This window comes from Microcaecilia unicolor, chromosome 3, assembly GCF_901765095.1.
Source record: "Microcaecilia unicolor chromosome 3, aMicUni1.1, whole genome shotgun sequence".
NCBI lineage: Eukaryota > Metazoa > Chordata > Amphibia > Gymnophiona > Siphonopidae > Microcaecilia > Microcaecilia unicolor.
The window spans coordinates 203,239,315-203,263,552 of record NC_044033.1 but is presented as its reverse complement, the minus strand read 5'-3'; the positions used below and the strand labels follow the sequence as shown (position 1 = coordinate 203,263,552).

The following is a 24,238-nucleotide window of genomic DNA, read 5'->3' as shown; positions in this document are numbered from 1 at the left end:
GCTCTCAACATCCAGGCCGTGAGAGCCAGGGACCGGAGGCTGGGATGCAGAAGAGCCCCTTCGTTCTGCGTGATGAGGGTCGGAAAACACTCCAATCTCCACGGTTCTTCGGAGGATAACTCCAGAAGAAAGAGGGAACCAGATCTGACGCGGCCAAAAAGGAGCAATCAGAATCATGGTGCCTCGGTCTTGTTTGAGTTTCAACAAAGTCTTCCCCACCAGAGGAATGGGAGGATAAGCATACAGCAGGCCTTCCCCCCAATCCAGGAGGAAGGCATCCGATGCCAGTCTGCCGGGGGCCTGAAGCCTGGAACAGAACTGAGGGACTTTGTGGTTCACTCGAGATGCGAAGAGATCCACCAAGGGGGTGCCCCACGCTTGGAAGATCTGGCGCACCACTCTGGAGTTGAGCGACCACTCGTGAGGTTGCATAATCCTGCTCAATCTGTCGGCCAGACTGTTGTTTACGCCTGCCAGATATGTGGCTTGGAGCACCATGCCGAGACGGCGAGCCCAGAGCCACATGCTGACGGCTTCCTGACACAGGGGGCGAGATCCGGTGCCCCCCTGCTTGTTGACATAGTACATGGCAACCTGGTTGTCTGTCTGAATTTGGATAATTTGATGGGACAGCCGATCTCTGAAAGCCTTCAGAGCGTTCCAGATCGCTCGCAACTCCAGGAGATTGATCTGTAGACCGCGTTCCTGGAGGCACCAGCTTCCTTGGGTGTGAAGCCCATCGACATGAGCTCCCCATCCCAGGAGAGACGCATCCGTTGTCAGCACTTTTTGTGGCTGAGGAATTTGGAAAGGACGTCCCAGAGTCAAATTGGACCAGATTGTCCACCAATACAGGGATTCGAGAAAACTCGTGGACAGGTGGATCACGTCTTCTAGACCCCCAGCAGCCTGAAACCACTGGGAGGCTAGGGTCCATTGAGCAGATCTCATGTGAAGACGGGCCATGGGAGTCACATGGACTGTGGAGGCCATGTGGCCCAGCAATCTCAACATCTGCCGAGCTGTGATCTGCTGGGACGCTCGCACCCGCGAGACGAGGGACAACAAGTTGTTGGCCCTCGTCTCTGGGAGATAGGCGCGAGCCGTCCGAGAATCCAGCAGAGCTCCTATGAATTCGAGTTTCTGTACTGGGAGAAGATGGGACTTTGGGGTAATTTATCACAAACCCAGTAGCTCCAGGAGGCGAATAGTCCTCTGCATGGACCTGCAGGGCTCCTGCCTCGGATGTGTTCTTCACCAGCCAATCGTCGAGCTATGGGAACACATGCACCCCCAGCATGCGAAGTGCCGCTGCTACTACAGCTAGGCACTTTGTGAACACCCTGGGCGCAGAGGCGAGCCCAAAGGGTAGCACACAGTATGGAAGTGGCGTGTGCCCAACTGAAATCGCAGATACTGTCTGTGAGCTGGCAGTATCGGGATGTGTGTGTAGGCATCCTTTAAGTCCAGAGAGCATAGCCAATCGTTTTGCTGAATCATGGGAGAAGGGTGCCCAGGGAAAGCATCCTGAACTTTTCTTTTACGAGATATTTGTTCAGGCCCTTAGGTCTAGGATGGGACGCATCCCCCCTGTTTTCTTTTCCACAAGGAAGTACCTGGAATAGAATCCCAGCCCTTCTTGCCCGGATGGCACGGGCTCGACCGCATTGGCGCTGAGAAGGGCGGAGAGTTCCTCTGCAAGTACCTGCTTGTGCTGGAAGCTGTAAGACTGAGCTCCCGGTGGACAATTTGGAGGTTTGGAGGCCAATTGAGGGTGTATCCTGCCGGACTATTTGCAGAACCCACTGATCGGAGGTTATGAGAGGCCACCTTTGGTGGAAAAGCTTTCAACCTCCCTCCGACTGGCAGGTCGCCCGACACTGACACTTGGATGTCGGCTATGCTCTGCTGGAGCCAGTCAAAGCTCGCCCCTTGCTTTTGCTGGGGAGCCGCGGGCCTTGCTGAGGCGCACGCTGCTGACGAGAGCGAGCGCGCTTGGCTTAGCCTGGGCCGCAGGCTGTCGGGAAGGAGGATTGTACCTACGCTTACCAGAAGTATAGGGAACAGTCTTCCTTCCCCCGAAAAATCGTCTACCTGTAGAGGTAGAAGCTGAAGGCTGCCGGCGGGAGAACTTGTCGAATGCGGTTGTCCCGCTGGTGGAGAGACTCTACCACCTGCTCGACTTTTTCTCCAAAAATGTTGTCCGCACGGCAAGGCGAGTTCCGCAATCCACTGCTGGGAGTCTATTCTCCAGGTCGGCGGCACGCAGCCATGAGAGCCTGCGCATCACCACCCCTTGAGCAGCGGCCCTGGACGCAACATCAAAGTGTCATAAACTCCTCTGGCCAGGAATTTTCTGCACGCCTTCAGCTGCCTGACCACCTCCTGAAAAGGCTTGGCTTGCTCAGGGGAAGAGCATCAACCAAGCCCGCCAACTGTCGCACATTATTCCGCATGTGTATGCTCGTGTAGAGCTGGTAGACTGAATTTTGGCCACGAGCATAGAGGAATGGTAGGCCTTCCTCCCAAAGGAGTCTAAGGTTCTAGAGTCTTTGCCCGGGGCGCCGAAGCATGCTCCCTAGAACTCTTAGCCTTCTTTAGGGCCAGATCCACAACTCAGAGTCGTGAGGCAACTGGAGGTGCGCATCAGCTCTGGGTCCCCATGGATCCGGTACTGGGACTCGATCTTCTTGGGGATGTGGGGATTAGTTAAAGGCTTGGTCCAGTTCGCCAGCAATGTCTTTTTGAGGACATGGTGCAGGGGAACAGTGGACGCTTCCTTAGGTGGAGAAGGATAGTCCAGGAGCTCAAACATTTCAGCCCTGGGCTCGTCCTCCACAACCACCGGGAAGGGGATGGCCGTAGACATCTCCCGGACAAAGGAAGCAAAAGACAGACTCTCGGGAGGAGAAAGCTGTCTTTCAGGAGAGGGAGTGGGATCAGAAGGTAGACCCTCAGACTCCTCGTCAGAGAAATATCTGGGGTCTTCTTCTTCCTCCCACGAGGCCTCACCCTCGGTGTCAGACACAAGTTCACGAACCTGTGTCTGCAACCGCGCCCGACTCGACTCCGTGGAGCCACGTCCACGATGGGGGCGTCGAGAGATAGACTCCCTCGCCCGCATCGGCGAAGCTCCCTCCGCCGACGTAGTCGGGGAGCCCTCCTGGGAGGTGGCCGCAGTCGGCACCGCACGCGGTACCGACGTCGGGGACCTCACCCCGGGCGATGGGCCAGCCGGCGCCACGCTCGACGGTACCGGAGGCGCAAGCACCGCCGGTACCGGAGGGGTAGGGCGCAACAGCTCCCCCAGAATCTCTGGGAGAACGGCCCGGAGGCTCTCGTTCAGAGCGGCTGCAGAGAAAGGCATGGAGGTCGATGCAGGCGTCGACGTCAGAACCTGTTCCGGGCGTGGAGGCTGTTCCGGGCTGTCCAGAGTGGAGCGCATCGACACCTCCTGAACAGAGGGTGAGCGGTCCTCTCGGTGCCGATGCCTGCTGGGTGCCGACTCCCTCGGCGACCCAGAGCTCTCGGTGCCGACGCGGGGAGGGGACCGGTTGTCGATGCTTCTTCGACTTCTTCCGAAGCATGTCACCGGGAGCTCCCCGGCACCGACGAGGAGGACGTAGAATCCGCCGTCGCTTCCTCGGGGCCGAGGCCGAAGGAGGTCGGTCTCGGGGGGGCTGTACCGCAGGAGCCCTCAGGGTAGGAGGAGACCCACCCGAGGGCTCACCGCCACCAGCAGGGGAATGGACAGCCCTCACCTGCACTCCACTCGATGCACCACCGTCCGACGACATCAGGAGACGAGGGCCCGGTACCACCGACGTCGATGCAGCTATCCGATGTCTCGGCGCCGATGCAGAGGGCCGATGCCTCGATGCACTCGATGCACTGGCAGCCAAGGAAGAAGGTCTGGACGCTGATGACGTCGATGCACACGATGACCCGGTGCCGATGCCGACGAAGAGCCCGAGAACAAAACGTTCCACTGGGCCAATCTCGCTACTTGAGTCCGCCTTTGTAAGAGGGAACACAGACTACAGTTCTGGGGACGGTGCTCGGCCCCAGACACTGAAGACACGAAGAGTGCCTATCAGTGAGCGAGATTACCCGGGCGCACTGGGTGCACTTCTTGAAGCCGCTGGAAGGCTTCGATGTCATGGCGGAAAAATCACGCCGGCGAAGTCAAAATCCGAAATGACGAATTTGGAGCACCAAAACTTTAAGGGAGAAAAATCTCGACCGAGGCCGAAAAGAGGCCTACCCCGACAACGAAAGAAAACTTACCGAGGCAAAAACTGAAATACGGGAAGGGGCAAACGAAACCCAAGGGGGTTTCCGGAGCACTTTCCGAACGAAAAGAAACTTTTCCGAAGAAAAAACACGTCGATTTAGATAACGGACGCGCGAGGTCGACTCTCCGGGGTTCGACACGACAAAAACACAGCCGTACCGAGTGCGGACGAAAGAAGACTGGCCGGCTCGAGCCGGTTTCGGGCGGGAAGACAGCCGCGCGGGCGCGCGAGAGCTAGCAAAGGACTTTGCTAGGAAGATTCCGATTGGAGGGGCTGCCGAGGACGTCACCCATCAGTGAGAACAAGCAGCCTGCTTGTCCTCGGAGAAGAAGCTCCTAAATAATCTCTGAATCCTACCAGACCGGACAAGCTGCACAGGTTGCCTGTCTACCCTCTGCTGAGACTGAGAAGATACTGACGACAGGTGGCTAGGCACAGGTTATATGTACATAGTTTGAAGTTAGTGTTCTCAGTCTCCCTCTGCTGGTAGGCGAGCATAACCCAAGCGTCTTGACCGGTCTGGAGGGTTGAAGAGGAAAAACGTTTTTTTTTTGTTTGTTTTTAAACAACAGTGGCTGCCTCTCCCAAAGGCAATACACCTTTCCACAGAAAGGGTAGCCTTTCCCCAGCAAGTGAAGGGCGATGGGGAGGAAGGGGGGGAGGGGCACGGGACACCCGAGTGTAGCACCCCAGAGGCTGAAAAGGAAAAAATTTAAAACCTGACAAACTTCTAACAGAATTCCCCCGGCACAGAAGTAAGATGAAATAAAAACCAGAGTAATGTAGACACAAGAAAGAGACTAATGGGCTCACGTCCTACCTGCTGGGAGACTGAGAAAATACTGAGGCTAGGGTCACATGGCCAGGGCTCCTATTGGCTCTCTAGAGTCAGAGTTTTCTCAGTCTCCACCTGCTGTGGTAGGCATACACAACCCATCAGTCCAATCCTGGGCCAGTCCGGAGGGATGCTAAGGAAAGTTTGGCTATTCTCTGTCTTGACTCATGACAACTGCAGTACTCAATAAGATGTAGTACCTTGACAGGCCCACGGAGGTTTAAAAGAACAAGAGGTAGCCTGACGTCACAAAGCCGGGCTCCCCACACAGCTGCCATCTTAGTACATCCAAAACAAATTACTAAGTCTGGTCTGTGATGGTCATGATTTGCGGTAGGATGTCTCCAATATTTTGTTTCCTGCCCCCCTCCTCGGATGGCTGTGCATCAAACCGGGCTGATCATCCATCTGAAAGAACTCTCCCCCCCCCCCCCCTCCCACCCCCAAGATTTCTGAGCTTCTTGAAGGAAAAACTTTTTTTTTTTTTTTTTTTTAAATCCTAGTTCGCAGAAAGGAGAAATTAGATCTTACCTGCTAATTTGCTTTCCTTTAGTCCCTCCGGACCAGACCAGGATTGGACTGATGGGTTGTGCTCGCCTACCAGCAGGTGGAGACTGAGAAAAACTCTGACTCTAGAGAGCCAATAGGAGCCCTGGCCATGTGACCTTAGTCTCAGTATTTGAATAACAAAGCAGGAAAGAAAGAAAGAAAGAAAGACCATCTGTGCCGTATGGAATCCTAGCAGCCACAAAGCACTCGGCAATGCCAAGTATCAAAGCTCACCAACAACTCTTACCAGAGAAGTGGTATGGCCCGATTTGTATTACAGCTCACCAGCAACTCTCACCAGAGAAGTGGTATGGCTCACTTGTCTTATAGCTCACCAGCAACTCTCACCAGAGAAGTGGTATTGCTTACTTAAAGTTTCACATATGTATACTAGCATGGCTTACTTAAAGGTTCACATATATATATACCAGCAATTGGGTACCCCAGCAACTCTCACCAGAGAAGTGGTATGTCCCTTTTGTAGGAAAGCTCACCAGCAACTCCTACCAGAGAGTGGGTATGGCTCACTTGAATTAGAACTCCCAGCAACTCTCAGCACGGAAGTGCTAAGGCCCTCAAAGTTCTATATCATATATAGATATATAAATATATACATACATATATATTCCAGCAACTGAACCCACCAGCAAACTCGACCAGAAGACGTGCATGGTCCATTAAAGTCCTATATAGGTACAAGGTTCTTTTTTTTTTTTTTTTTTTTTTTTTTAATACCCCATTGAAAAAGTGACAAAATATGGGAGGGGCCTGGTCCGGTCCGGAGGGACTAAAGGAAAGCAAATTAGCAGGTAAGAGCTAATTTCTCCTTCCTTAGCGTCCCTCCGGACCGGACCAGGATTGGACTGATGGGAAATTACCAATAGCAGTAACCTTAAGGGAGGGACCCTTTCAAACCCCTAAGCATCTCCGAGTTGCATAGATCACCTCCTGGCGACAATGAACATGTAGAGTGTATATCAATCAAAAGAGAATGAAGATAGCTCAAAATGGCACCGTACAAAATGTGCACCTAGTGCACCAAAAATCGCTGTGCGAAGGAAAGAACCCCGCTTCTCAAGATGGAGCATATGTTATAACACTCTCAGGAAATGGTCCCCCAGTGAGTAGACAAATAGAAGGTATGAATTCCTTAATACGTCGAGATATAGTGAGGCCGAAACAACGGCAACCTTACCTTGACTAGAAGTACCACAAGGAAGGACCAAATAGCTGTAACAGCTCTCTAAATATATAAGATCTGTTTTAATATGTAAAGCATATATAAAGTATATAATTTCCTGTGACCTTGAACGCCAGTAGAAGAGTCAGACCAGTAAGAAAAAGTGATTGGAAAAGATGAAAAAATGGGAAACTACGGTAGAGTGAAAAAGAAATACCCAGGTAAAGAAGTACCTCTTACCTAGACGTACTAGCTGATTGGAAAAAAAAAAAAAAAAAAACCTGTATGAGAGAAACTTGAGTCCTGACCCTGCTAGCTGAAGCCATGGCTACTAACAACAGTGTCTGAAAGGAAGGAAAGAAACCTTAAAGGAAACAAGATGATTTTGAATTATCGTGCAAAGAAGAATAACCACCCTGTCCCTCTGACAATGTCACTAAGGCACAGAGGCTAAAAGCTGAGAAGAGAATACTGCAACTACAAAAGATGCCATCCTGCTTAGCAAGGCTGAATGCCTGTCCCAGACTGAGAGCATGCACCAGCCTGAGCAAGAGAGAAACAAAGAGGCCGGACTGGGGAAGAGAGAAGGTCCTCTAGAGAAACAGAAAACCCCCTCGGCTCCATAAAAAGTCAAGATGACAACCTAAAAGGCAGTCCTGGTATACCTGCAAGGATAAATATCTAAGCAAAATGCCCGACCTGAAGAAAAGGCCACCATGCCAGAAGGGGATGGCATGCTACATGGGCTGGTCAGATGGTAGATCCATACAAATGACTCCCCCTTGAATAAAACAGACATCAGCCATGAAATAAACAAACGTCAGTGCGGATTGTGAACCCACCTAGGAGGCAGGACGACTAGAGTCCGAGTGAGAACCGAAGCTGGGCCTCCCCGATGACATCTCACTGCACTGTTCGCTAGATTACCCTTTAGCAGCTTACAGAGAAAAGTGAAAACATGCAAAATAAATGACATACCTGTCAATCGTGTAAGGGGGGCACATGCAAGCCCGTAAAGAAAACAGAATGACCAGATAGTAGAACTGTCCAAGGAAAGGATGTACCTCAATACACAGAAGACCAGAGACCTACCAGGGGCCTCAATATGTAGCCTAAGAAGGCAACAGACCTACCCAGGAGACCAAAGACCATCTGAAAGAATATAAGCTAGAACAGTCCTGCCAGAGAGCAGGATTGAGTCTTTGAAAAGTAACCTAAGAGTGCTAACGTCCTATGAGAGTCCAGAAGAGCATTCAGGACTAACGTAACATGGCAACAATGCTGACCAAAGACAGAGTGCTCAGAATAAAACGCTAGCCCTCAGGGATACCTCCTTGCTCCGAGAGCGACTGACAGTCCCCTAGTTTCAATGTAAAGAGACCACATGGTAATCCTGAAAGCAAACCGAATGCCAAGAGCCAAGAAGGAAAAAATTAAGTTGCAAAGTAAAGAGACCACATGGTAGTCCTGGAAGTAACAACCAAATGCCAGGAGGAATGTCCTACTCAACTAATGCCGAAAAGAAGAGCAGCAGTCTCGGGGGAAAAAAACAAAAGGGAAGCTGCAAATGCTTCAGAACACTCAAAAGATAAAGAGCATGGGATGTGCAGCTCATGAGACTGCAAAAGGCAATTGCCCAGGGAAAAAACCTTGCAACTATGTCGCACGTAACCCCAAAATATTGTGGAGACTGCGAAATATTTAGACGACTCTTGACCCCCAGTACTAGGCATCCTGAGAACCATAAAAATTGCACTTCTCGGTCTGCGACTTGCTGACTTGTTGACAAGAGGTTTTTTGTTTTTTTTTTTTTGGGGGGGGGGGGTTTAAATAGCTAGCTGACTCGCCATGAGAGAAAATCTCCCCCTTTTCTGAGGGGTAGCATAACTATGATGAACTTTTAGAGACTGGAAAACAGTGTTGTGAAGGGACATTATTGCGCATTGTGAGCTGGTCACCCTTCCAGGACCCAGCCCGGGCGGACCCTGCTTAGCTTCCTTCACACCGGGCTCTATCCTTCTCAGAAACTCTCCTAAGAGAAATATGCAGAAAAGTTTGTATCAAAAAATGTGCTGCACGAAGCTTCACTATGGATCGAAGGCTTTCATGAAAAAGACTTCAGACTTTGAGAGCGCTCTTGACAGCATTTAGAATTGAAATAGGAGGAAGGAAAATTCCTTCTTAGGAACTAGGTTCTTGTGATAAAGATTTGAGACATTGAGAGTGCGCATGACGGCAGTGAGATTCCAAATAGGAGGAAGGGAGATCCATTCTTAGGAACTAGAAATTAAAATTGCATTCGGAAGAATCAAGAGAGAAAATGGTCTAAGATCCAAGAGTCTATGTAGGGAGACCCCTACTTCACATGCCTTGCCATGAGAGCGATAGAGAAAGGAGGCGAAATGAAAAGCATAACCATCTAAAAATAAAACCGCAAGAACTCCTGGACAGAGGAAATAAGAAAATGACTGTCATGTAAGAGTAGCCTGCAACTATGATTTCATGACACAAAGTTAAACAGGTGAGAGTGGCATGTACTTATGACAACATCCTTACTGCCCCCATGCCTGTGGAAGAACAAACGTATAGCTAACATATAGGAAATATCCTGGTATGGAAAGCAACCTTTCGAAAAATGCTATAACAAAAAAAAACACAACTGTGAACTACCTTCCAACAGTCACATTGGAGCAGACTCTGTGGGTGCTGTGGGTGCTTGAGCCCCCCCCAATATTGAGAAAAAACTCATGTATATGTCCAGGGAGGGGTCATTTCCATTGGACTAGCACCCCCAATAATTTTTGAAAAGTTGGCTCCTAGCCCACAGACAAACGCCACCCAAGATTATAAAGAAACAAACATCAAACAGGCTGGCCAAGTAATGTATATATAGTGGGACACAGACATACAGGAGTCCCAGATAGAGAAATAAATTGCTAAAACTGGGACCTGCACCCAGTTCTGTAGCCCACCTTTTGATGCTGCTTTTAACGCCTAACCCTTATTCACTCTGTTCAGAACCCTTATTTTAAAACTGCTCACTTTAAAATCTCCTTATCTCTTGTTTGTTCTGTCTGTCCTAATGAGATTGTAAGATCTGAGGAGCAGGGACTGTCTCTTCATGTTCAAGTGTACAGTGCTGCGTTTTTCTAGTAGCGCTTTAGAAATGATAAACAGTAGTAGTAGCAGCTTCAGAGACTGTAGTGCTGACTATTAGGCTACAGCAACCAGATACTCAACATTAAAAACATAAAAAGCAAAGAAATGACCCCCCCCTAAAGAACATAGGCGACTCCTGAGAAAAACGGCCCGAAGACGGCGAAAAAGAAAGTCCCGACGCACCCCCCAGCGGTGCACACTATTTACAGGAGCCGGAAAGAGGAGATCCCCGACGCTGGCTACAGCGCGTCTCAGCTTCTCGGACATAACGGTAATGCGCGTGCACGCGCGTACCCGATTCGCGCCAAATCTTTTTTTTTTTTTTTTTTTTTTAAGCCCTGCTCCGCTGAACAAACCGCTAAGGGAAGAACACAAACGGCAGTGCTAAATAAAATACAGCTCAACTCAAAGAGGGCTGAAAACAAAATGCTGCCGCTTACTTTTTTTTTTTTTTTTTTTTAACACAGCTGACTCACACCATTCCCATGCAATCAAACGGAGCTGTCTGCTCATTCAGTCAGTGGGGACAAGTTGTCTTTAATTTTTTTTTTTTTTTTTTTACACCTAAACTCCTCCAAATTACTGCTGCCTCTTTTTTTTTTTTTTTTTAAACCAGCTAGATAATATAGACACCTAAAACAGCAACCAGAGCTGCCTGCTCGTTAAAGTAATGGGGAAAACTCCGCTGAAGAGTAATAGAACAACACATAGCTGTCTGCTCGTTAGAAGCCGGGGGATGTAGCTTGCTCCTTAAAATGCTTATAAGATTTAACTTTCTATAGGGCTGCCTCTCCCAAAGACATACAACCTTTCTAACCAAGGGGTAGTCCTTCCCAGCTATGTATGGGAGATGGGAAGGAAGGGGGGAGGGACCCGGAGACATCCGAGTTTGACACCCCCTGAGGCTGTAAAAGAAAGGAAAAGAAGTCCCTACCTGACCAGCGTCTAACAGAGAATTCCTAGGCACAGAAGAAGAGGTAGCAATGTTGTTCTTATTGTAAACCTCTAAAATAGAAAGAGAGAGACTAATGGGCTCGCTTCCTACCTGCTGGGAGACTGAGAAAATACTGAGACTAAGGTCACATGGCCATGGGCTCCTATTGGCTCTCTAGAGTCAGAGTTTGTCTCAGTCTCCACCTGCTGGTAGGCGAGCACAACCCATCAGTCCAATCCTGGTCCGGTCCGGAGGGACGCTAAGGAAGGCTGGGTTTTAAATCAGCTGCTGCTACAGCAAAAAGCCAGAATAATCCTCAGGAATCTTAAGCGAAAAGAAACAGGAACAAGAAGCAGAAACCGCTTTACTCCTGCTGCTAGAATCAGAGCCAGGCTATGTCCAGAGAAAAAGGAGGAGGAGGACTAGTTTTTGTTATTTTCCTTCCCCCGTGCACAGCTCCTTTCTGCAACGGACCAGCAGAAGGAAAGGCACTGTCTGTGCTTGCAGCCCGTACAAAGATAGAAGAAGCTGCTGTGCAGAACGATGCAATGCAAACTTTTGGGGGGCTGGGAAGTACTAGACTTCACCACCACTGCTGCCACTCTTGTTCTAAGCAACTCCTGGGCTGGACTAACACAAACACCCATTTGAAAGTGCAGAGTCTGAGCCATTGGCTCTTGTGTCTTCCTGGGCACTGTTTATGCAGAACCGTCCTTGTTCTCACCACCCCAGTCGTAGCCCGCCCAGGAGCGCCAGCAGAAGCAGCGGGAACAGAGTGGTTAAGGGTGTGCAGCCAACCAGGACCCAGCAACTCGAAGAGCAGGGAGCCAGAGACAACTGCCCACTAACCTACAGTGACAGACCAGGACCACCGCTGGCTAACCCAGAGCGAGAAGTGCTGCAAACCACTGACAGTCACTGGCTAAATCAGGACATTTGATAGCGGGAACGTGCTATTGTTTTGGGTGACTTAATATGGCACCAAGCTCCGCCCTACTGGCTTCAGCCCAGATACTGGACCAAGCACATACCTGCCATCTCCTGTTCTTTTAAACCTCCATGGTGAGGAGAGCCTGTAAGCTCTGACTTCCCTTAGCTGGAGAGCTCCTGTACACAAGACTCTTGTTAGTTAGGTGGAGTAGCAGCCTAGTGGTTAGTGCAGTGGACTTTGATCCTAGGGAACTGAGTTCGATTCCCACTGCAGCTCCTTGTGACTCTGAGCAAGTCACTTAACCCTCCATTGCCTCTGGTACAAAATAAGTACCTGAATATATGTAAACCGCTTTGAATGTAGTTGCAAAAAACCTCAGAAAGGCGGTGTATATATCAAGTCCCATTTCCCTTTCCTTGGAGTGTGCCTGCAACTACCATTCCCCCCCCCCCCCCCCCCCCCCCCCCAAAACTTGTCTGAAGAGAACTACTGTTTTATAGCAAAGGTCACTGAGATACAAAGAGGGAAAGATGTAAGGGATTTGATATACTGCCTTTCTGTGAAATTGTGGCCAAGCACAAGTCATTGGCTCCAACGCCTATGACCCATTTTGGGCTGCACACCGACAAACCAAACCAGATAAAATCTAAAAGCTACTGAAAAGCCCAACTAAGATGACCAAATCACGGGGAAAGAATATACCAATGGGAGAAAAACAGTTTGAAAGAGTGAAAATAACCAAGAAATATCCAAAAGTCTGGTGAAAGTCATCCGAGGGCAATGGAAGTAGTAAAACTAAGACACCACGTACCTTCTGTTCCAGAAGGCAACAGTATCACATCTGTGTGTTCAGCACAGAAACACGCATGTGAAAGTGCCTGCACTTTACTACCACTGCTAAGCTTCAACTTCCATTGTACAAGACAAAACTTTGGAAGCTCTCACGCTGGTCTGCAGTATGCATGCACAGTCTGGCCTAAAGATCCCCCCCCCCCCTTCCTGCGACTCCGGAACCAGCCATTTTGGTCAAAATGGGCCACTCACACTGACTAGACAAAGCATCACTGTTAAGTACTTACCAGAGCCATGCAACAATATGATAGAAGTCTACAAGATAATGATCGGAGTAGAGCGGACAGATGTGAAGCGTTTGTTTACACTTTCAAACAACAATAGAACCAGGGGACAAGATGAAGCTAGAATATGGTAGACTTAAAACAAACAGGAGAAAGATTTTCTTTACTCAGTGTGTAGTTGGACTCTGGAACTCATTGCCGGAGAATGTAGTGACAGCAGCTGGCCTTACGGAGTTTAAAGGGGGTTTGGACAGATTCCTGAGGGAAAAGGTCATTGAACATTATTAATTTTTTTTTTGCCGGGTTCTTGAAGCCTGGATTGGCCGCTGTCGGAGACAGGACGCTGAGCTTGATGGACCACTGGTCTTTTCCCAGTATGGCAGTGCTCATGTTCTTATGTAAGGTCCTAGGTGAAACTTTATTCCTGTTCAGCTTCATGATCAAAATCTCAGATGGTCGCATAGGGCCTGAAAGCTAATCTAGGAGAGGATTGTAAGGGGGGGGGAGCTCAAGTTGTGGAGCCCCCCCCCCCCCTTACAATCCTCTCCTACATTAGCTTTCAGGCCCCATGCGACCGTCTGAGATTTTTGATCATGAAGTTGAACAGGACATGATCATTCAAACATCAGCCCATCTTTTGAGGAGGGGGAGAGGAAGTAGACAAGTATTACCTCTCATCTCATGCCCTCTACTGGCTCAGATTCTCCTGCTAAAGCTGTAAGAGAAACCAGTCTGTTCATCCTATCGCCACTAAGGGCACCATACCGAAGTCATCTTTAACCTCTAAGAATATTGGCTGCGTCTTTTTATTTTTTTTTTAAACAGCCACAATCAACAGCAGAGTTTTATAATATAGAGATTACAGATACTTACACAAATTGAGAGGGGCCATGTCCTCATGTGATGTCCAGCTCTTGCTGGCAGTGGGGGCCTCATTCATCAGTCCTCCTGTCATCATATGCTTGAAATCCACCCTCATGGCATCCGGTTTTCAGTTTCTTCGGCAAGGAAGAGGGAGAGTGTCCTGGAAACATCTTTCTCGCTGTAGGAGGAGACGCGGATGGGGAATGTGCCACAGGACTCCCAAGATGCGACAGCTTCTTAGGAATGGTAGGAACACGGATCGGCGCTGAGCTGTGGGGCTCCAGGGCCCCCATCAGCCTCATCTCAGATTTGCTCACGCTCTTAGGTCCTGGACCTTGACTTGGGGCTTGGCCTGTGCCTAATACGCTGGGAGAACCCCGTGGCTGCGATCTTCTTTTCAGCAGATCTCTCAGGGTATCAATGGGAGAGCCATTCACATACCACTCTGTCACCCCCATTTGGCGGAGGTGGGAACGAGCGTGACTGGATAACCCCTTCCGGTTCTCAAGTATTCACCACAAAACTCACAGCGTATATCCCGTGTTGGCTCTTGCTCTGCCCCCGATGCTGAATACATCATAAAGAACACAGTGTATATTCAAAGTGTTCCAGAAATGGTATCAATCAAGCCATGATATTAAGATACATCTTTAAAAGGGACAATTTTAAGAACCCACCTAATGAAAAAGTATACACACACCACACTCTCCATCCCACTGAAAATTAGTTGTACAAATGGTGTGTCATTTGCAACCTATTTCTTTTCAGCAGTCAGTGAAAGATAAAAAGCATACATATACTTTAAAGTGAAAATGTATGCATGCCATTTTCCTTCTCTTACCCTCTCAGCCCAAATATAACCCTGGGACATCCTACGTAGCCAGAGAGTGATCCTGTGACTACTTTTAGCCCTGGTAATAATTTTATAAATCCCCTTTGAAAATTATCCTCAAAGTCACGCTCTAGGGACTAGCATGTGGATACCACCCTTCTACTTCTAGGACTGGATGTCTCAAGGGACTGGCCCTTTGATACATGGAAACAGTCTCATCACTTTTTAAAATCTGCTCAAGTTGATAGCACTGGCAGGGCAATTTTCAAACGGGCCATTGAAAATTGCCCAACCTTAACACATTTTCCATGACCCAAGGGGGAGGGGGGGGGGGGGGGAACAAACAGATCTGAGTGTCTCCACACACATTAAAAAAAAAGTAACCCTGAACTTTCAGTAATATGGGCAACTTGAAAATTGACCCTCATTCCAGTCAATTGGAGATTCTATAAAATAAGTGGGGAACAGCGGTATCTCCATCTAGTTACCAGTACACCTATGACCATGAAGGAAGAACAGAAAGAGCAGGTTTTATTTAGCCTACAGAAAAATGAATAATTATTGAGAAAGGGAAGACAGTGAGCCGTCAGCTCAAACAGAATGGTATGTAACAGCTGCAGAGGAAATCCAGGTTAAGACAGCAGATAGAAAAAGCAAAGCATACTTAAAACCGATGATGGAAATTTGAAAATCCATGTATTAAACATCTGTGTTGGATGAGTTAGATACACTGGATCCTTACTGGTGGCAGGAGAATATAGTAGAGGACCTCTCGAAGTCGAATTATACTTCTACGGTTTTTTGTGTAACTAACTGTTCAACATCTTTTAAAAAAAACATGGAAAACAAAACATCCCCCACAACAATGCTGCCCAGTGGTTTCTCAGTGTTGCAAGAGCTTCAGGCACTCTTCTAGCAGGAAATGTTCACATCACACCAGGGAATCCAGTCCGGTCTTCCATGAAGATAACATCACTGCCAAAAGTCATCTGAATCACTAGTAAAATGCCAGAGATGATGGCAAAGGGTGAAGAACCTTTGGAAGGACTCCCATCAGCAGTGGAAATGAGTCACAGGAGGGCCATCATATTTATATAATAAATAGTCCTTTTAAACGTGAACATTTAAAAAAAACAATACTGTATATTCACACATATAATACACATGTTATAGTGTGTGGTTTGTAAAAACATGTATATGTATGGCCATGCTATACAAGTGTAGTTTAACTATGATGCTCTAAATGCGTTTGTTTGTAAAGCTTTTTCTTTTTTAGGTTTTTGTTTTTTTGCCTGCAAGAACTTAAAAAGAAAATCCCTTAAAATCAAATGCATTAGGTTTTGCAGTTAACGTGTCTTAGAAAAATAATCTGGTACACACGTGTTACAAAGACACCCAATTTGCGCATTATAAGCGTTAAAAATAAGGTTGAGACCATTCAATTCTAACATGGTAGAAACATGCACCAGGGTGCCAGAGGCATAGAAATGTGACCCAGTGGTCAGCTAGAGGCAACCATGCCAATTAGCTCAGCAAACCTTTTTGCTAGTAATAGCAAGGACTAGATAGAAGAGAGCAAACCAGTGGTTCCCAAACCTGGTCCTGGAGGCACCCCAGCCAGTCAGGTTTGATATCCACAATGAATATTCATGAGAGAGATTTGCACATACCTCATGCAAATCTCTCTCATGAATATTCATTGTGGATATACTGAAAACCTGACTGGCTGGGGTGCCTCCAGGATCAGGTTTGGGAGCCACTGGAGTAAACTTAAGTAGGACACCCCCCCTCCCCCGAGGAGCAAAGTATGTAAGCTCATAGCATCACAACCCCAAGTACTGATTTGAGATGGAAATAAAGAAGCCAGAGGTAAGCAGAACAATAAAATCAAACAATACTTTAATAGCCTAGTGATCTCTACCAGGTAACATCCAGAAAATACTACCACTGAAGGACTGCTGGAAACCCTCAAAACTTGCCCTGCTGTGTAGTCTGTTAATCTGATCTAATACACACTAAAGTCAGACACAGAAACCTTGCCATTGTCCACAATGTACCTGGTACAAAAAAGCTAGATCCCGTTCAATGAAAAGACCCATCCCCAACTTACATTTCATTTTCAGTGTACAGAAGCCAGGAGAGAAAAAAAAAAAAAAAAAGCATTTTTATTTGGTAAGCTGAGCAAACACTAGAACATTCTGGAATTAACACCAAAATATTCACTAATCATCTACAATTAATTAGCCCTGTACTAACTACTGCAGAAACCAAACTACCTCCTATGTAGAATCACTTACTCCAAGATTAAAGTGGAACATACTTTACAATCGTTTCCTAATGAGAGTCAAAGCAGCAGCAAGTCTGGAGTAAAAGGGGCATTGAAACCTCTCTGAAAAACAGAATAAGTAATAAGAGGGTCCCAGGTCTAGACTGTGACTAAAATATAGGCTCACAATTCCTCAAAGAACAGAATGGGATGAGTGTGAAAGAGTGGCAAGAAAGAGAAAACTACATGTTTGACATTATACAAAGTGAGAGCGACAGTCATCTGCATCTTTGCTCTGTCTGGTGTCTTATCCGCACCCCCCCCCCCCAACCTTTACAAAAGATTTCCTCAAGTTCCAGGAGGACATGTACTGCAGTAGTAAACCCTGTAGGCACTGAACACTGTTGACTGGCCCCCTCCCACCCCAATAAGCTCTGTGCTAGCAAGGGAGCTTATATATTTTGTGGGAGAGAAGAACTTACACAGATGAGTGGAGAACATCTCAGCCGACGGTGCCCAGTAGGGCTCTGGTGACACTTTCTTCTGCCCCGACAGGCGGATCCTGTGGGCAAAGGGGGACGGTGGGGTTTTACGATCTTCATCAGGTTAGGGGAACGAGGTAGAGGTGACCCTGGATGTTTGCTCAAAGTCTTTGGTTGTAGCTGTGATGACAAATGCTGCTTCATGGTACTACCACCACTGCTGCCGCCTCCTCCTCCTCCTCTACCTCCTGCTACACCATTCGAGCTGGGGCTGGGATTCTCAGGGCTGCCGAGCCCCTGCAACGACTTCCGCTCGCTGGGCAGGAGCGAGGAGAGACGGTCTTTAAACTCATCGCTTTTGATGAGGTCGTTGAGAACTTCGATGGAGGACCCCTTGGCGTCTGGGTCTGTCACCCCCAGATGTCGCAGATGGGCCCTGGCATGGCTCGACAGGCCTTTCTTGGTTTCGAACCAGGCACCACAGAGCTGGCAGTCAGTGTCTTTGCCCAAGTCGCTATCCACAGCTGCAGAGCAGAGGGTACATCATCACTACAGTGTACACATTGAAACAGCGTCTACTGGGACACTACGACCCCTAAACCAGTCTAACAGAGTTAGAACGGTTTAAAAGACATTAACTGGCCAGCGCCCACAGAGTCATTAAAGACTGCTCGGCAGAGCCTGCTCATGGATGGAGAGCATCTCAAGGCTGGTTCCATGGAGAAACAGTTTGAGGGAAGGGTGAAGTAGCAGCATGGATGCGAATGTGCTTCACCAACAGCTTTCAGAGTGGGTTTTTCAGCATAGGACAAGGACCTGTGCTTGCTCTAATTACTATACCACACTGCTAGCTCAGAGGCTTGGCTCTACCACTAGACAACAGATTTTACAGATCAGTGTGGAATAAAGGCATTTCCTGCCTGTGTCACTCCTAAACCAATGCTCCTCTCACATACATGATAACACACCCCCTATTCCTGAAAGCAGATTGATATACTCTCCCAATAGCATCTACAAGCCGATCACAAGCCCTGGAGGTTTACGGTTCACCTTCCCTTAATGAGGCCCTTCAGCACATCTGTCTCTAAGGGCCAAAGCCCACCCAGCTACTTTGCTGAACTCTCTAAAATTTCCTTTTGATGTCACTGTGGATAATTGCACGCCTGCAGTCACACCAAGCAGCTTATTACTAGCTATCACAGTAAAGTTAAAGACTGGGACAAAGAAGAAGGAGGAAAACAAAAAGTTTGGAAATTATTTTTTTAAAACACTGATTAAACAAACACAGCCCCCTAAGATAATAATTTTTGCTTATGGTTAATATCGCCTAGAAAAAAAACTTATTAAAATCTATGATAATGCTACTTCGAAGTACCCTTTTTCAAAGACAACACATAAAACGCTCCCCCCCACCCCCCAAAAAAATAAATAAATATAATAAAAAACTGAAAGGAACACAACAGAACTCACTCAGATTCAATGGCCCCTCTTCCTCCTGCGGGGCCCACTGTGATTTCGGAGAGTTGTGCAGGGGACTCATGGACAGCTTGGCGCTCTTGTCCTCTGAAGTTTTGGGAGGGGGAGATGCAGGTAAAGTAGAGGGTGTTTTCTTCATTAGGGGGGAGCCTGGCTGTGGCTGACTTTTAGGGGAGAAGCCCTGGGAGGATTCGATGGCTGTGTTCGCTGCTGGGGAGTCCAGCTGCCTCTCAGTTGGTTTGCCCAATGGCAGAACTGCAGGTCTCGGGCTCCCTGCCCCTTCTTTAGAGGAGGCCGTTTTTTTGCCTAGGGGCAGGGAAAGTGAGGAGCCGGCACTCCTGCTGCTGTCCGCCTTCCCTTTATTCTGCTTCACCAGCTCGTACAGGAGATCGATAGGAGCGCCGCTGCTTTCAGACTCTGCCACGCCCAGCTGGCGCAGGTGGGAGCGAGCATGGCTCGATAGCCCTTTGCGGGTCTCAAAGCAGGCTCCACACACCTCGCATGTTGTGAGGTTTTGTGCTAGAATTAAAAAAAATAAAGAAAAATAAAAATCAGAAAGAGGGAAGGGTCCATGGAGACTTCTTGCCTTCACTGCCTACCATATTGGAAAAAAAAATAAAATAAAATCTTCTTTGTATTTTGGGTATGTTTAGCAAAGTTTTACTCCAGTACAAAATTTACTCCCTTTTTGTTTCAGAGGAAGGGTTTTCTATTCTTTTCCCTTTTTTGCACCTGCTTGATTAAGCCACCCCCAGAATATTCTCTCCAACTTTTCACTTTTCTGCTTCCATCTCACAGCTACACTTGAAGAACTAAACAGAACAAAATGACAGGAAAAGTACATGTTGGCTGTGTGGCGTAAGAGACCAATTTTAATTCTATAAATGTTACTTATTTTATCACAAGCTACTCCTTTGTTTTATGCTCAATACTCCTGGCTGAATGACCATGCAAGGTCTTTAGGTCAAAATTCCCAATCTTTAATCCATGATGGACTCCAAGACAGGATTTTACGCAATCTTTTTTTTGTTGTTTGTTTTCTCCACCAAAGAAGTATGACAGCTGCACATACCCCAAAATGAAGCTGGCTAAAACTAAGAGAACGGAATAATCAACATGCAATTGAACTGTAAAAATCAACACTGCACAAGACAATTCTTTCCACAGACTAAATATATATAACCCAAGAATCCCCAAGTACTGCAGGATCTTGATCATCTATCCCAACTCCCTCCCCCTAATCAGGAAGGGAAGTAGATAGCCCTTTGGCTGAAAAATAGAATTACCATCTGAATCCAATGTACTTCAATGGGAAATTGAGAAAACTTGCTGTTTAAGAGCTTTTCAAGGTTAATGTCTCCAAATGGGTTAATTTTGCACGAGCCTCACCCTTACACCAGGATATGTTGGAGGTGATTTCGGTCTGTAAGTGAGGACAGTCTTCTTTTTGTATTCCACATGTGGTCAATATTCCTTTTCCTCTAAAATCACCCTCAAATGTGTGATAAAACAATTATCTCCAGAATACAGTCACAAGGAAGGGTAGGCAATGGAAGCCAGAACGCACCCTCTCTCCCCTGATCTTGCATACAAAAAATTGTGTATATCACCTATTTGGTAAATTATGTTTTCTACAAATGCCCATGAAATGTGGAATTTTTGTGCATGCACGTTTTTATGGAGACAATTATTCTGGAATATAATCCCAAGAATGTGGTAACAGGATTTTCATATTTTAGGTTTGTTTGGTTTTTTTTAAATAATAACGCCTTTATCAGTTGCAAATATTTCTTTAGCTTTAAATGTTGGATATGAAAGAAATATTTCAGACCATAGGTGGTTCTTTCTTCTCATTTTTTAAAATTTTACAGTCTCCATGAAAAACTCACTTCCTTTATGCCTTACAGACATTATTGGTTTGGTTAAAAAATGTGCACTAAGACAGTCACCTGCACCTACTATTCTGTGTCCCCTGTCCCTTCAAGCATCTCTTCAAACAGGTTATTTGGTTACTGTATATGGGGTGGTTTGCACTTAATTGACAAGGGCATGACATGTGACAAAATAAGTGAACAATGGTATGACTGTGTACCATCTAAATGAACTAAAACTACAGCTGTAGCGAGGAAAGTCTTAACCATGGAAATAAACTTACATTTACCATCCTGAGATTCATGTTTGTTCCCTTGTGGTTCTGGAGACATTTTGCCCCCCATTCTGTTGGAGGATGGATCTAATGGCCCTGCTGGGGAGTTTTTCTGGACACCTGGAGATCCTATGTCTACAGCTACCATTTCTTCCTCTTCACAGCCTGCACCTGCCAGGAGGAGAGAGAACAACCAGCAGTTTAGACGTGGCTGGGGATTATGAATCCACTAGCTTCAGGAGAATACAAAAGTACCTGTATGTAATATGTAAACCGCCTTTGCTGTACCACAGAAAGAGAGTACATCAAGAAAGTGAATGATACATACCTGTAGCAGGTGTTCTCCGAGGATAGCAGGCTGATTCTCACGACTGGGTGACGTCCGCGGCAGCCCCCACCAACCGGAAGAAGCTTCGCGGGCGGTCCGCACGCAGGGCACGCCCACCGCGCATGCGCGGCCGTCTTCCCGCCCGTGCGCGACCGTTCCCGCCAGTTGAATGACAAGCAAAAAGATGAAAACGCAACTCCAAAGGGGAGGAGGGAGGGAAGGTGAGAACAATCAGCCTGCAGTCCTCGGAGAACACCTGCTACAGGTATGTATCATTCACTTTCTCCGAGGACAAGCAGGCTGCTTCTTCTCACGACTGGGGTATCCCTAGCTCTCAGGCTCACTCAAAACAAGAACCCAGGTCAATTGAACCTCGCAACGGCGAGGGTATAACAGAAATTGACCTACGAAGAACAACTAACTGAGAGTGCAGCCTGACCAGAATAAATTCGGGTCCTGGAGGGTGGAGTTGGATTTAAAACCCAAACAGATTCTGCAGCACCGACTGCCCGAACCGACTGTCGCGTCGGGTATCCTGCTGGAGGCAGTAATGTGATGTGAATGTGTGGACAGATGACCACGTCGCAGCCTTGCAGATCTCTTCAATAGTGGCTGACTTCAAGTGGGCCACTGACGCTGCCATGGCTCTAACACTATGAGCCGTGACATGACCCTCAAGAGCCAGCCCAGCCTGGGCGTAAGTGAAGGAAATGCAATCTGCTAGCCAATTGGAGATGGTGCGTTTCCCGACAGCGACCCCTAGCCTGTTAGGGTCGAAAGAAACAAACAATTGGGCGGACTGTCTGTGGGGCTGTGTCCGCTCCAAGTAGAAAGCCAATGCTCTCTTGCAGTCCAATGTGTGCAACTGACGTTCAGCAGGGCGGGTATGCGGCCTGGGGAAGAATGTTGGCAAGACAACTGACTGGTTAAGATGGAACTCCGACACCACCTTCGGCAGGAACTTTGGGTGGGTGCGGAGCACTACTCTGTTGTGATGAAACTTGGTATATGGGGCATGAGCTACCAGGGCTTGAAGCTCACTGACCCTACGAGCTGAAGTAACTGCCACTAAGAAAATGACCTTCCAGGTCAAGTACTTCAGATGGCAGGTATTCAGTGGTTCAAAAGGAGGTTTCATCAGCTGGGTGAGGACGACGTTGAGATCCCATGACACTGCAGGAGGCTTGATAGGGGGCTTTGACAGAAGCAAGCCTCTCATGAATCGAACGACTAAAGGCTCTCCAGAGATGGCTTTACCTTCCACACGATAATGGTAAGCACTAATCGCACTAAGGTGATTCCTTACTGAGTTGGTCTTGAGGCCAGACTCTGATAAGTGCAGAAGGTATTCAAGCAGGTTCTGTGCAGGGCAAGAACGAGGTTCTAGGGCCTTGCTCTCACACCAAACGACAAACCTCCTCCACTTGAAAAGGTAACTCTTTTTAGTGGAATCCTTCCTAGAGGCGAGCAAGACACGGGAGACACCCTCCGACAGACCCAACGCAGCGAAGTCTACGCCCTCAACATCCAGGCCGTGAGAGCCAGGGACTGAAGGTTGGGGTGCAGCAACGCTCTGTCGTTCTGCGAAATGAGAGTCGGAAAACACTCCAATCTCCACGGTTCTTCGGAGGACAACTCCAGAAGAAGAGGGAACCAGATCTGACGGGGCCAAAAGGGCGCTATCAGAATCATGGTGCCGCGGTCTTGCTTGAGCTTCAGTAAGGTCTTCCCCACCAAAGGTATGGGAGGATAAGCATACAGGAGGCCGGTCCCCCAATGAAGGAGAAAGGCATCCGACGCTAGCCTGCCGTGTGTCTGAAGTCTGGAACAGCACAGAGGCAGCTTGTGGTTGGTCTGAGAGGCGAAAAGGTCCACCGAGGGGGTGCCCCACTCTCGGAAGATCTTGCGTACCACTCTGGAATGGAGCGACCACTCGTGCGGTTGCATGACTCTGCTCAGTCTGTCGGCCAGACTGTTGTTTACGCCTGCCAGGTATGTGCTTGGAGGAGCATGCCAAACTGGCAAGCCCAACGCCACATCCCGACGGCTTCCTGACACAGGGGGCCGAGATCCGGTGCCCCCCTGCTTGTTGACGTAATACATTGCAACCTGATTGTCTGTCCGAATTTGGATAATTTTGGCAGGACAGCCGATCTCTGAAAGCCTTCAGTGCGTTCCAGATCGCTCGGAGCTCCAGGAGGTTGATCTGCAGATCCTTTTTCCTGGAGGGACCACAGACCCTGGGTGTGGAGTCCATCAACATGAGCTCCCCACCCCAGGCGAGATGCATCCGTCGTCAGCACTTTTGTGGGCTGTGGAATTTGGAATGGACGTCCCAGGGTCAAATTGGTCCGAATGGTCCACCAGAGCAGTGAAGTGCGGCAACTGGTGGAGAGGCGGATGACATCCTCTAGATTCCCGGTGGCTTGGAACCACTGGGAAGCTAGGGTCCATTGAGCAGATCTCATGTGAAGACGAGCCATGGGAGTCACATGGACTGTGGAGGCCATATGACCCAGAAGTCTCAACATCTGCCGAGCTGTGACCTGCTGAGACGCTCTGGTCTGCGAAGCCAGGGACAGGAGGTTGTTGGCCCTCGCTTCGGGAAGGAAGGCCTGAGCCATCTGGGTATTCAGCAGAGCTCCTATGAATTCCAGAGACTGGGTTGGCTGGAGATGGGACTTTGGGTAATTTATCACAAACCCCAGCAGCTCCAGGAGTTGAATAGTGCACTGCATGGACCGGAGGGCTCCTGCCTCCGAGGCGTTCTTGACCAGCCAATCGTCGAGATATGGGAACACGTGCACTCCCAGCTTGCGTAGATACGCCGCCACCACCACGAGGCACTTTGTAAACACCCATGGGGCAGAGGCGAGCCCAAAGGG

The 24,238-nt window shown here is 48.2% G+C and overlaps 1 protein-coding gene across 1 annotated transcript in view; it reads right to left on the bottom strand.

The window, feature by feature from the left end:
- The window catches only part of WIZ (WIZ zinc finger), a 121,537-nt gene that overhangs the window by 39,080 nt on the left and 58,219 nt on the right, over window positions 1-24,238 (bottom strand). Inside the window, 5 exon segments of the mRNA XM_030197173.1 lie at window positions 13,833-13,950; window positions 13,952-14,331; window positions 14,334-14,390; window positions 18,874-19,398; window positions 21,035-21,196. Coding sequence (XP_030053033.1) covers window positions 13,833-13,950; window positions 13,952-14,331; window positions 14,334-14,390; window positions 18,874-19,398; window positions 21,035-21,196 — 1,242 coding nt within the window.